This window comes from Dermochelys coriacea, chromosome 13 (genome assembly GCF_009764565.3).
Source record: "Dermochelys coriacea isolate rDerCor1 chromosome 13, rDerCor1.pri.v4, whole genome shotgun sequence".
In the NCBI taxonomy this organism is placed as follows: Eukaryota; Metazoa; Chordata; order Testudines; family Dermochelyidae; genus Dermochelys; species Dermochelys coriacea.
In genome coordinates, this window is record NC_050080.1 from 18,145,978 (window position 1) to 18,159,806 (window position 13,829).

General features: G+C 41.0%; 1 protein-coding gene across 6 annotated transcripts in view; it reads left to right on the forward strand.

Moving 5' to 3' along the window:
• PREX1 (phosphatidylinositol-3,4,5-trisphosphate dependent Rac exchange factor 1) overlaps window positions 1-13,829 on the forward strand; it is a 222,185-nt gene that overhangs the window by 171,897 nt on the left and 36,459 nt on the right. For all 6 annotated transcript variants that reach the window (XM_038369848.2, XM_038369847.2, XM_043495591.1 and 3 more), the window contains exons 17-19: window positions 1,272-1,364; window positions 9,896-10,044; window positions 12,767-12,852. In XM_038369848.2, coding sequence (XP_038225776.1) covers window positions 1,272-1,364; window positions 9,896-10,044; window positions 12,767-12,852 — 328 coding nt within the window. The remainder of the gene's footprint in view (window positions 1-1,271; window positions 1,365-9,895; window positions 10,045-12,766; window positions 12,853-13,829) is intronic.

Consider the following 13,829-nt stretch of genomic DNA (forward strand, 5'->3'; position numbering starts at 1 on the left):
GCCCTGAATGTTTAAGATACTGTATCATTTTGTTTCACCATCCACAGCTGTCTGAAAGCTGAATATGGTCTTGTCATGCCACATGTGAATGTTCAGAAGCACCCAAGGTTTTGTTCAGAGTAGTGGTCATGGGTCATATAGAGTGGCAACTTTACCATGTTATCAGGGAATACAAGGATGGTGAGTTAGTGTTGTTTCCAGTAGAGCTATCTGAAATACTACTATTCCCCAACAACCTGTCTCAGCGCTATTGGTTGATTTTTCTCCCAAAAGGTTAACACTGCATTTGCCTTTAGCCGTGTGACTCCCATTAAAATAAATGGGAATTTTAATGCTAACTCCCCAGTTGGTGCTTTGAAAATGACAAGTTGAATGGGAGAGCTGCCCAAATAGTTTTCAATTGAATCCCAAACTTAAGGCGATAAAATACACATTATGTTGGGCTGAAACTCATGCCACTTGTAACAGTGCAAGGCCAAAACCTAACTAGAACTGTGCTCATTTTCTAATGAACTCTTTGTACTGAGTATGCTTGAGTAGCATTGTTCTCAAAGCATTTTGTTAGAAGGAACCACCGCACATTTTCCACTGAATCTTCCCCCCTTGGTGTTTCCCTTTTTATCTGAACATCTCCTGAACAGGTTGTTGTTGTTGTTTTTTTCTCTTGTAGGTGTCCTAGAGTAGTGAGTTATTTTGAACCTGAAGATTTTGGCTCCTTCAGGGAAGGAAGGTTCTATTTTTGTAATCTTCTGCAGTGATGAACCACTAACAGGAGGAAATTGATACGTTAATGGCATTGACTGTAATAGAAAAAGACTAGTGCTTTTCAGCAGTGTAGAAGTCGGAAGGATCAAGGGAGTAATCTTCTATAATTTTCTTGTCATAGTGGCACGTGTTAGATTATAGGCAGCTTTTCTTTTCATCTGATTTATTAGATTTATCTCTCTTATTAGATGTGTATTAAATGTGTTAAGTTAACGAAAATGCATGAGGCTTATCTGATGGTACTCAGTACAATTAGAGACTGAAATCACAAGTTATTAAGTTCAATACACTACAGGAGTAACTGGATACAATTTTAGAAACTGTGTTATGCAGGAGATTACATTAGATGATCTAATGGTCCCTACTGACTTTCAGATCCATGAATCTATGATAACAATGACTTAAGAAGTGAAAAGCCCAGCTCTGTCTCCTTTCAGCTCACCAGTTCCTCCAAAACACACTTCCATATCTGTAAAACATTACCCTGTGCTCTTTTTATTTTTAAGATCTTACCTGGAGAGGACAACTACGGTTTTGACATTGAAGAAAAGAACAAAGCAATCGTGGTCAAGTCTGTTGAGCGAGGATCTCATGCAGAGGTGAGACCTTCTGACAATTATAAACATTTCCCTTTTGGCAGTGGGAAGAAGCTTCTTCTTTGAAAAGGCACAGCAATATCCTTTATAAGCCTGTTTCATGTTAGTGGCAGCTAATAGGAAATTGGGGATTGTCTGCAGTTCCTCTGGTCATAAACTGCCTCTGTACATTGATACGTTTTTGGCTGCTTTGCATAAAACATTCTTGCTGAACATTTTTATTAAGTGAGAAGACAACAGACAACTCCTTTTTGTGATGATCGCAAAGCTTGGACAGTGTCAGAAGATGCAAAGCTGAGAGCAGGGAGACAGTAGTTGGATTTACAGAGTGGGGATATTTGAATTCTGGTTTTTTCAACCATATATAAACTGATTTCTTCCTTGATCCCTGGTGTTTTCTAAAAGCACTAATCAGCTTTATTGGATTCTCACATATATTAATGAATCTATCTGAGGTAGTTATATGGCCTCCATTACCACAGTATCGGAGCACCTCACAACCTTTTGATGTATTTATCCTTACAAACCTCCCCCCCAGATAAGGAAGTGCTATTATCCCCATTCTCCAGAACGAAGGCATGGAGAGACTTGTCCAATGTCACACAGGAAGCTTATGGGAGAGCAGGGACTGGAACGCTAATCTCCCAAATCCAAGCCTAGCACCTCTATCCGTGGGCTATCTTTCCTGGTGATCCTGCAGATTGCTTGGATGTGTACTGTTCTGGGTTACCTATGCTTCCTTAATGATCTAAGGAGAGGAAGCAACCAGATTGATTTTGACATATTGAGAGAATCCCAAATAGGAACTTTAATAGGCAATTTAATATTAGAATTAAATGATCTTATTCTCCCTTGTTTTGTAGCCATCAGCAAAGCTGGGCCCATGCCTAAAATCAAACTCAAATTAACATAAATTGGGCAAATATTTTATTAATGCAAACCTCTAGGGTAAACCATTGCCTGACAGATAATCCCTCGGTCATTTCTTTGGCCACCTGCTTGTAGAACATTCTGCATTGAAAATCTGTTTGTGTTTTGAGACAACAGGAGCACACAATTTTCTAAGGAATCTTTTTCTTGACTGTCCAAGACAAACAAGCTGTGACCATCTGCCCATCTTTTCAACTTGGCTTTAAAATCTTGAAGAAACCAAATCAAGATCTCACTGAACTGGAAAGCTGTCAACTCCATTCACCAAGATTTGAAGTCTAGCAGTAATGCATTTCATTAATTGCTTTTTGATACTACAGAGCGATATAGCATATGGTTCTGTGCCAGCTCAGCAGCTTTAGGCCATTTGGAAATCCTCTGCCTGTTTTAACACTCCAGGGACAAAACTAGGGCAAGGAGTTTCACTTCATTGTGTCCAACCACACTTCATTGGATTTTATTACCGATCTTTAGGCCAGGTTAGGATTTCAGATATACTAGTGTGAATCTGGAATAACTCCATCAACTTCAGGGGGGAATTACTCCAGATTAAAGGGGACAGGTGACAAAAGCCCACAGCTAAGTGTAAAAAAAGGTGACCTTAACATAGGGCTAGATATTGGGGAGAGGGGAGAATGGAAAATTACAGTAGGGTCATAGGAGCAATAAGATGGATAATAATGGGTGGATCTACTCAGCATCTAAGATGTCTGTATACAAATGCAAGGCATATGGCGAATAAACATGAAGAACTGGAAGTATTAGTACATAAACTAAATTATTACTTAACTGGCATCTCAGAAATGCGGTGGGATAAATTCATGACTGGAATATTGCTATAGAGGGGTATAGCTTGTTCAGGAAGGCAGGCAGGGAAAAAAGGGAGGTGGTGTTGCATTATGTATCAAGAATATATACACTTGTTCTGAGGTCCAGAAGGAGGTGAGAGGTCTGCTGACGGTCAGTTGGTGAAGATAAAAAGGGAAAATGAACAGGGGCGATGTCACGGTAGGGGGCTACCGTAGCCCACCAAATCAGAAGGAGGAGTTGGATGAGGCATTTCTAGAACAAACAGAAATATTCAAAACACAAGACCTGGTAACTGGGACTTTAACTACCCAGTCATGTGCTGGAAAAACCATACAGCAAAACACAAAATGTCCAGTGAGTTCTTGAAATGTACTTGGGACATTCCTTGTTTCAGAAGGTGGAGCAAGTAACTGGGAAAGTAACTTGATTCTAACTAACAGGGAGGAACTGGTTGTGACTCTGAAGGTTGAAGGCAATTTGGGTGAAAGTGATCATGAAATGATAGATTTCATGATTCTAAAGAAAAGGAAGACATGAGAGCAGCAGAATAAGGCCAGTTTGATGTAAAAAAAGCAGACTTTCACAAACTCACACAACTGGTAGGTAAGATCCCATCTAAAGAAAATCTAAGGGAAAAGGGAGTTCAGGAGAGCTGGGAGTTCAGGAGAGCTGGAACTTTCTCAAAGAGACAATATTAAAGGCATAAAGAAAAAGAGTACTTATGGCATCTTAGAGACTAACAAATTTATTTGAGCATAAGCTTTCGTGAGCTACAGCTCACTTCATTGGATGCATGTAGCTCATGAAAGCTTATGCTCAAATAAATGTGTTAGTCTCTAAGGTGCCACAAGTACTCCTTTTCTTTTTGCGAATAAAGACTAACACAGTTGCTACTCTAAAACCTATTAAAGGCATATCTCTCCCAATGTAAAGGAAAGATAGGAAGAATAGTAAGAGGCCAATATGGATCCATGAGGAGCTCTCTGATGATTTGAAAATCAAAAAGGAATCCTACAAAAGGTGGAAACATGGACAAATTACTAATAATGAATACTCAAGAATAGTACAATCATGTAGGGACAAAATCAGAAAGGCTAAGGCACAAAATGAGTTACATCTAAGCTAGTGATATAAAAGGCAATCAGAAGAGGTTCAATAAATATATTAGTAGCAAGAGAAAGATGAAGGAAAAAGTGTAGATCCTCCACTTAGCTGGGAGGGAAAGCTACTGATGACATCAAGAAGGCTGAGGTATTTAATGCCTATTTTGCTTCAGTCTTCACTAAAAAGGTTAATTGTGACCAGATACTTAAAACAATTAATATTAACAACATGGAGGAAGGAACACAAGCTAAAATAGGGAAAGAACAGGTTAAAGAACATTTAGATAAGTCTGATGTATTCAAGTAATCAGGGCCTGATCAGATTCACCCTAGGATGCTTAAGGAACTAGCTGGAGCAATCTTGGAACCATTAGAGATTATATTTGAGAACTCATGGAGAGGGGGTGAGATCCCAGAGCACTGGGGAAGGGCAAACACAGTATTTATCTTTAAAAGGGGGAATAAAGAGGACCTGGGGAATTATAAACCAGTCAGCCTAACTTCCATAGATGGAAAGATACTGGAACAGATTATTAAACAATCAGTTTGTAAGCACCTAGAGGATAATAGGGTAATAGTCAGGAACAAATCATGCCAAACCAACCTAATTTCCTTCTTTGACAGGGTTATTGGCCTAGTGGATGTGGGGAAGCTGTAGATGTGATTATCTTGATTTTAGTAATGCACGATCCCATCTGACATTCTCATGAGCAAACTAGAGAAATGGGGTCTAGGATGAATTACTATACAGTAGGTGCAAAACTGCTAGAAAGACCATACTTAAAGAGTTGCTATCAATGGTTCTGTCAAACTGGGAGGACGGATCTAACTGGGGTCCCACAAGAATCTGCTCTGGGTCAATGTTTTCATTGATGACTTGGATAATGGAGTGGAGAGTATGCTTATAAAACGTGCAGATGACACTGAGCTGGGAGGGGTTGCAAGCACTTGGAGGAGAGGATTAGAAGTCAAAATGACAAATTGGAGAGTCTATCTAAAATAAACAAGATGAAATTCAATAAAAGACAAGTGCAAAATACTAAACTTAGGAAGAAAATATCAAATGCACAGCTGCAAAATTGGGAATAACTAGCTAGATGGTAGTACTGATTAAAAGGAACTTGGGAGTATAATGGATCACAAATTGAATATGAGTCAATAATGTGATGCAGTTGTCAAAAGGCTAATATCATTCTGGGTTGTATTAACAGGAGTGTCATACGTAAGACATGGGAAGTAATTGTTCTGCTCTACTTGGCTCTGGTGAGGCCTCCACCAGAGCACTGTGTCCAGTTCTAGGTGCCACACTTTAGGAAAGATGTGGACAAATTGGAGAGACTCCAGAGGAGAGCAACAAAAATGATAAAAGGTTAAAAAAACTGGTCATGTTTCATCTTGAGGAAAGAAGGTTGAGGGGGAACCTGATAAACAGTCTTCAAATATGTTACGGGCTGTTATCCAAAGGACAGTGATCAATTGTTTTCCATGTCCACTGAAGGTAGGACAAGAAGTAATGGGCTTAATTTACGGGAAGGGAAATTTGTTAGATATTAGGAAAACCTTTCTAACTATAAGAATAGTTAAGTGGAATAGGCTTCCAAAAGAGGTTGTGGAATCTCCATTACTGGAATTTTCTAAGAACAGGTGAGACTAACATCTGTCAGGGATAGTCTAGGTATACTTGGTCCTGCCTCAGCACTAGGGCTGGATTAAATGATCCCTTAAAGTCCCTTCCAGCCTTACAGTTCTATCATTCTGTGATTAAAACCTGTGAAACTGATTCCAGCATGTGGCACTTTGCCTTCTGTATGTATCTCCTGTGTGCCTCATTAAACCCATTCCATGTTTAGTATATTTCCAGCAACACTTGTTTCCACATGTTTTGATCCTGGAGTTTGCTTGTAAACAGTACGTTCAGACACATAGGAAGGAAACAACAGGGAAAAAATTACCCCATTGAGAGTTGTGCTTGCTATCTGACTTCGGACTGCCAACTGATAAGCAGATGTATGATATTTGAACAAACCATGTCCAACATATAACCATTTGGCCAGAGGCCATCTGATGGATAGCAACCAGCGGGCTGCTCGCTCTTCAGAAAAACCAGAGGCCCATATCCAGACAACTGAACGGAGTTATCATAAGGAACATCCATGATTCAGGAAATGCAAGAGCCATTACAATGTAGAATTTTACTCTTAAAGAAACATGACTCCAAATTTTAATCTGCTTGAATTTTATAATCCATGGAAGAAAATATCTTTTCCTAGTTTGTTCAATTTGGCATGAAACTTTGCACCTAATTTGTACATGGATTTACCATGATTGTCTAAATTGGTCTGTTGTGTGTATAAACAGACAATTAGAAATTTAAAGTAGTCATTTGCATATAGAATTAGTGCAGTTATGCATGAATTTGAAGTAATTGTGCAAACATAAAATGCAAAGGCACAATTCTGAAAATCTGAATTTATTTTTCTAACCCTTCCATCCCCTGTTGCAACTTGTCAGTATAAATAGCTACTAATGACACAAACTTTTCCATTTAACTATAAATCAAAATATTAACAAAATCTTTCCTCCTCACTTTAGTCACAGAACTCTCATAATTGATAATGATGATACACCAGTCGCAAAGGAGGTCAAAAGAGTCATGTTCATTTCAGCTGTGTTAGAAATGGGGGGCAGGTGGAGGATTAGGTTGAATTAAAATTTGCCAGATGGAAAGATAAAAGAGGAGAGGGGAATGAAATGCCATTTACAGGTTTCTAAAGAGATGTTATGAACAGAAAGTGCAAGTAATATAGTGAGCATTTGATGGTTTCTCCCTTTAATAATTTGTATGAGAAAAATATATAGTTTAGTAGACAATAGGCTGCACCAGCTCCTGTTGTCTCTGTAATAAAATGAACAAAACCAAGCACTTGTACTTCCTAAATTCTAATGAAAAAAATCAATGAACCTTAGACTATAAACTGAGCTCTAATTTCCAAAATCGCAGTGCTAATTTAAGATGAGCCAAACCATTCATAGGCTAAGACAAATCTGGGCTTCCATCTTCCCTCATGCCAGAGGTTAAGTTTCACACCTGGAAGTGGATTTGTGAAGTAATGTGTATGTGTAAGGTTGCCGACCCCTGGTATCTCACATATTTAAAATCAGCTGATATGTGGATGGATTAGTAAGTGAATTGCTAAGGGTTATTATCTAATAGTTAGAGAATGAGGTTCTGCATTCTTTTCCTTGTTCTGCCTCTGACTTACTATATGACCGTGGCCAAGTCACTAAGGACAAAAGTTTCAAACTTGGGGGACTAAAGTTTGGCATCTGAATAAATATGGCCTGATTTTCAGAGATGTTGAGCAACCAAATCTCCTTTTGAAGTCCATGGCAGGCTCTCTGCGCAACTTAAAATCAGGCTACATTTATTAGGTGGGCAACTATAGATTATATGCTTAAATTCAGTCATTCAAGTTTGAAAATGTTGGTCTCTGTGCCTCAATTTCCCCACCTGTCAACTAGGGATAGCAATACTTCCCTATCTCACAGGGGTTAGTGAGGCTCAATCTGCAATCCTCCAACAAAAAGTGCAGTAGAAATGCAAATTCTTGGTATCCCCTATCACTTCATGTTACTGTTGTTGGATAAAAGAAAAGGAGTATTTGTGGCACCTTAGAGACTAACAAATTTATTAGAGCATAAGCTTTCGTGAGCTACAGCTCACTTCATCGGATGCATTTGGTGGAAAAAACAGAGGAGAGATTTATATACACACACACACAGAGAACATGAAACAATGGGTTTATCATACACACTGTAAGGAGAGTGATCACTTAAGATAAGCCATCACCAGCAGGGGGGGGGGAAGGAGGAAAACCTTTCATGGTGACAAGCAAGGTAGGCTAATTCCAGCAGTTAACAAGAATATCAGAGGAACAGTGGGGGGTGGGGTGGGAGGGAGAAATACCATGGGGAAATAGTTTTACTTTGTGTAATAACTCATCCATTCCCAGTCTCTATTCAAGCCTAAGTTAATTGTATCCAGTTTGCAAATTAATTCCAATTCAGCAGTCTCTCGTTGGAGTCTGTTTTTGAAGCTTTTTTGTTGAAGTATAGCCACTCTTAGGTCTGTGATCGAGTGACCAGAGAGATTGAAGTGTTCTCCAACTGGTTTTTGAATGTTATAATTCTTGACGTCTGATTTGTGTCCATTCATTCTTTTACGTAGAGACTGTCCAGTTTGGCCAATGTACATGGCAGAGGGGCATTGCTGGCACATGATGGCATATATCACATTTGTAGATGCGCAGGTGAACGAGCCTCTGATAGTGTGGCTGATACTTGCGCTACATTGATGACATCTTCATCATCTGGACCCATGGAAAAGAAGCTCTTGAGGAATTCCACCATGATTTCAACAATTTCCATCCCACCATCAACCTCAGCCTGGACCAGTCCTCACAAGAGATCCACTTCCTGGACACTACGGTGCTAATAAGCGATGGTCACATAAACACCACCCTATATCGGAAACCTACTGACCGCTATTCCTACCTACATGCCTCTAGCTTTCATCCAGATCATACCACTCGATCCATTGTCTACAGCCAAGCGCTACGATATAACCGCATTTGCTCCAACCCCTCAGACAGAGACAAACACCTACAAGATCTCTATCATGCATTCCTACAACTACAATACCCACCTGCTGAAGTGAAGAAACAGATTGACAGAGCCAGAAGAGTACCCAGAAGTCACCTACTACAGGACAAGCCCAACAAAGAAAACAACAGAACGCCACTAGCCATCACCTTCAGCTCCCAACTAAAACCTCTCCAACGCATCATCAAGGATCTACAACCTATCCTGAAGGACGAGCCATCACTCTCACAGATCTTGGGAGACAGACCAGTCTTTGCTTACAGACAGCCCCCCAATCTGAAGCAAATACTCACCAGCAAGCACACACCACACAACAGAACCACTAACCCAGGAACCTATCCTTGCAACAAAGCCCGTTGCCAACTCTGTCCACATATCTATTCAGGGGATACCATCATAGGGCCTAATCACATCAGCCACACTATCAGAGGCTTTTTCCACCAAATGCATCCGATGAAGTGAGCTGTAGCTCACGAAAGCTTATGCTCTAATAAATTTGTTAGTCTCTAAGGTGCCACAAGTACTCCTTTTCTTTTTGCAAATACAGACTAACACGGCTGCTACTCTGAAACCTGTTGTTGGATAGAGATTCTTTTATTAGTTGTGGACAGTCGTAGGGTCTCTAAATGTAACTGACAAATGATTTGGTGACCTAGGGAAAGAAAAAAAACTTTGTGTATATCTTCTGGACATTAATAATCCTAGTAGCTTGCAAACTAAGGAGTAGTCGAAGCTATCAGTCCACACCTGTGAACTGCAATGTTTAGTGTAACAGCACCACCAGCAAGAGGTGGCACTATATCTGTATCTTACTATTAAGTTGTTGTCTTGTATGTTGTTGATCTCACCTGTGGTGTTGGCAGGATATTCAGTTCCGTCTGTATGTATTGGTGTTGATACTTGCAGAGTCCCCATAAATCTCTGTGACTATCAGTGAGTATTACAAGAGCCACCTTCCCTGCATCGTGAACTGTTAAAGACCTTTCAAATGACCTAAAGCTTTGTGTGGTATTTATGTTTCATTTGCAGATGGCCAGCCTCCAGGTTGGAAGAAAGATCTACTCCATTAATGAGGACTTGGTATTCCTGCGTCCGTTTCAAGAAGTGGAGGCCATCTTAAACCAATCTTTCTGCTCTCGGAGACCACTTAGACTTCTGGTGGCCACCAAGTCTAAAGAGTAAGTGCCCAGAGGGACAGACATAGAAGGTTATCCAGAGACATTAACTTTTTTTACTACCTGTTGTTAAGGTAACTACATAAACATGTTACCCATCAGAAGTTGCAGTTCAATAAGATGTTAAAAGAGGTAGAAGTTGTGAATCATACTTGTTAGTGGTCCTTACATCTCTTAAAGCAGCTGTGGATTATCCTTTGTGCATCAGAGTTAACTTTTGGCCCTCATGGGCACAAATGAAATTGAGTTACAAGGAGTATAACTTTGTCAGCAGCAGAAAGCTTCTCAGCAGTAGGTCTTTGCTTGAGAGAAATCACCTCAGTCTACAGTATCACTTTGCTTGTTGTTGGACTGTTGTCTTTCCATCTCAGTTCATTCAGTTTTGTGCTCCATAATGAGAGCGTAGGCTGCTGGTCTTTCTCCTTAGTCCAGAAAGGATTGACACCACACCCAGACTCTTTGGTCAGGTCCTTCTTATCAGGGCCTCAACTTTATTTCTTCTACATAAAAGACTAGTAACTCAAATTTCTTCCCCCGCAATCCAGGATCTTCTACAGGAGCTCTCTCTTCTCTGCAGGTTCCCCTCTATATCCAGCTGCCTGAGAATCATCCACAACATGTGCCCTTTCCCCTTGTGACCCAAGGGCTTCCTGCCAGAGCCCCCTCTGCTCTTGGCAGCTCTTTTTCAATCCTCCTACAAGCGATTTGCCTAGGAGTCAAGGGTCTGCCACAGGAGCAAATCCAATTCCTGCAGCTCTGCCCCTAGGGTTCCCTGCAGGAACCTTCCTACTCCCTGCAGGTTTGCAGCTCAGCTGAGGTACTTGCTGGTTGTATATTTAGCTGACTTCTAGCTAATCAATCTCAGCTAAGAGATAACTAATAGGTCACTGCTGGGCCCCAACTCCCTTAGAGGGTCAGATACCCTGTGAAAGAGGGCCCATAGTGAATCAGGGTCCCATGTATTATTGGATTACATGGCCACAGACTTTGCCATGTAATGTACCCCTTGATGTGGAATTATGGTCCAGAGTCTAAGATTTTATTTAAAACAATTGACCAGAACCTCAGCTGATGTAAATCAGAACAGCTGCATTGAAGTCATCCTGGAAATGGAATTTAATATAAAAATAAACAACATGGAGGTTTCTGTACTGACTGTATCATTCACTTTCAAGCTAAATACATTAAACACACCAATTTTTAATTAGCAAGACATAATTTTTATCTCCCAGACCAAATTGCTACAGAACCCAGGCTGGATGTTGGTCCAGCCCAATTAGTTGTGGAGTACATATTGGTAATGCCATCTGTCTTTGTTTGCTGGGGCATACAACCTGCAACTTCATTTTGAGCAACAGGGACATGAGCCAACAAGACCTGTTAGTACCTGGCTTCTAGGAAAACCTCATCAGAATTAATTTCTTTGAATTGAGAATAATAGGGGTTATGTCCTGTGTGCTCCCCCTGCACACTATGCTTAGCTGTAGCCTTCGTTAGACCTGGGTTTTGAGTCTGTCTCCATGCAGGGGGGCTGATCCACCACATGTTCAGCTTTCCTACGCTCTGCATTCAGACATGTGCAGCAGCTGTCTTTAGTTTTTAATTTGCATAGACTGTGATGATGTTCCAGACAGAAACACAATCTGCAAAACTACTTAGTGACAGTCACTTCTGTGCTCACGAGATCTTAACTACTATGTGGTTTATTGTTTGTTTCTTCTTCACTTTTACTGTCGCTTTAATAAATGGCATGTCTGTATGGAGAATTAATGAACAGCAAGCTGGGAAGTAAAGCTACAGTACTGTAACACAACATGCATTAATTGGCCATGTGGGCCCTACTACTGCACACTAAAAGTTCCATAGTGCACTTTGACCTACTGCTGTTTGAAACAGTTAGCGATGAGCATGCGAGTATGCCGTAGGTTTACATTCCAGCTTGCCATGCTCTGGCTCTCCATGTGGACCAGCCCAACAAAAAACACAGACTAGAGTAGGTTATATTGTATTCCATTCAGGTCCTATGAAACACACGCTCCTAGAATTAGCCTAATCAGTTGCAAAATAATGTTGTCCTGCATATGAGGATTAGATGGTTCATCACAGGCCTCATTATTGCATACGGTACATATTACCACAAGGCCACTGATTGAAATCCAGTTCAGGGTCAAAAATTGTTACCATCAGAGACTGTTTGGTGGCCTCCTATGTGAGTGTGGTCGGTCCACAGCATAAAATCTACGCCCTCCGTTGGCACTAATTGCGACCTCTGTTGTCAAGTGACTGGGCTTGCCAGCTAATCTATCCCCTCAGCTCTGGAGAAGGTTCCTTCCAAGTCAGGCAGCATGGAGGAATCTTGCACTGGTGCTGCCTAGACTGCACGAGTTCTGTGGGTACTGGGAAGACATCTTCATTCTCCAGGGTTGTCAATCTGGCCATAACCCACATTAAAATAAAATAAAGGTCAAAATATTATCTGACAGAAAGACAGCTGAGGTGGTAAAATAAGTTACTGCTATGTGACAAGAGCTACTGCATGGTGTTAACTCATCTCTTATTAAACTTTTAGGGTATATTTAAAGCTGTTTGCAAACAGTCTAGGAATTTTATTGAGCCCCAAACACACACAGGTATGATCTTACACAAGAACAGGTATGATAGCAGTACACATGGGTCTAGCAGTCTAATTTGACATGCTGCTTTCTTTCTTTCTTGTGTTCTGCAGAATTATAAAAATACCAGATTGTCACGAAGCTCTTTGCTTCCAGATACGGGGAACAGCGCCACCCTATGTCCGTGCTGTGGGCAGAGGTAAGCAAGGAGTGTGTGATGTAGCTATGGCGTGAAATATTGAAATACAGACAGCCAGGTACATCCCTCTGACAGAACAAGAGCCACATTATATTGTCCCAAGGTCCTAAAAAAAAACCTCTGTGGAAGTCTCTAAGTTCCACAGTCACAGAGCAGGACCCCTTGTGCTAGGTGCTATACAAACACAGAGCAAAAAGACAGTCCCTTTCCCAAAGAGTTTACAGTCTGAATTCAGTATAAGTATTGCTTCACTATTAAAGCTGGGTGTTGGGTGGCTGTTCCCACCTACAGGAAGCAAAAAGTGACTTGGCTCAATGCCAGGAGAAATGTGTTGTTAGACTTGGAAGAGATGTTGAGGAAGCATTATCACTTGAGCCATTGCAGGCTGGATAAAGCACTTGAGAATGTACAGTACGAATCACTCCGATGCTCTCAGGTGGATGGATCATCTTTTCAATGTTCATGAACTTTGCAATGCATTATATCAGATTTGGGGACTGCTTTTCTTTCATACCAGTTTGTACTGCTGTAACTCCATTGGCTTTAATGGAGTTATGCCTAATTTACACTAGAATGAGTGAGAGGAGAATTGGGTCCTTCGGTTCTTTTAAAAGGAGAAAGCATAGGGTGTGACACAGAGGTATTCATTAGTGCTGTGACTGCAATGTGACATACTTCTGGGAGAATTCTGCGCCACTGCACATGCGCAGAATTTATGTCCCCCACAGATTTCTTTGCTTCCACACAGAAAAATGACTTTCTGACAGGGAAGCAAAGGGAAGCCACAGGAGCAGTCATGCGACCCTCCCCAGCAGTATATTTTGGAAGCCCAGAGCAGCAAGCAGAGAGGTAAATCACTGTGGGGCAGGAGGCAGGACTGGAGAAGATCTGGCAGGTGGCTCCTAACCAGCTCCAGGCTCAGCTGCTAGTCCCGGCTGGGCTGGGGAGGATGGGACTTGCTCTTCCCTTGCACGGCA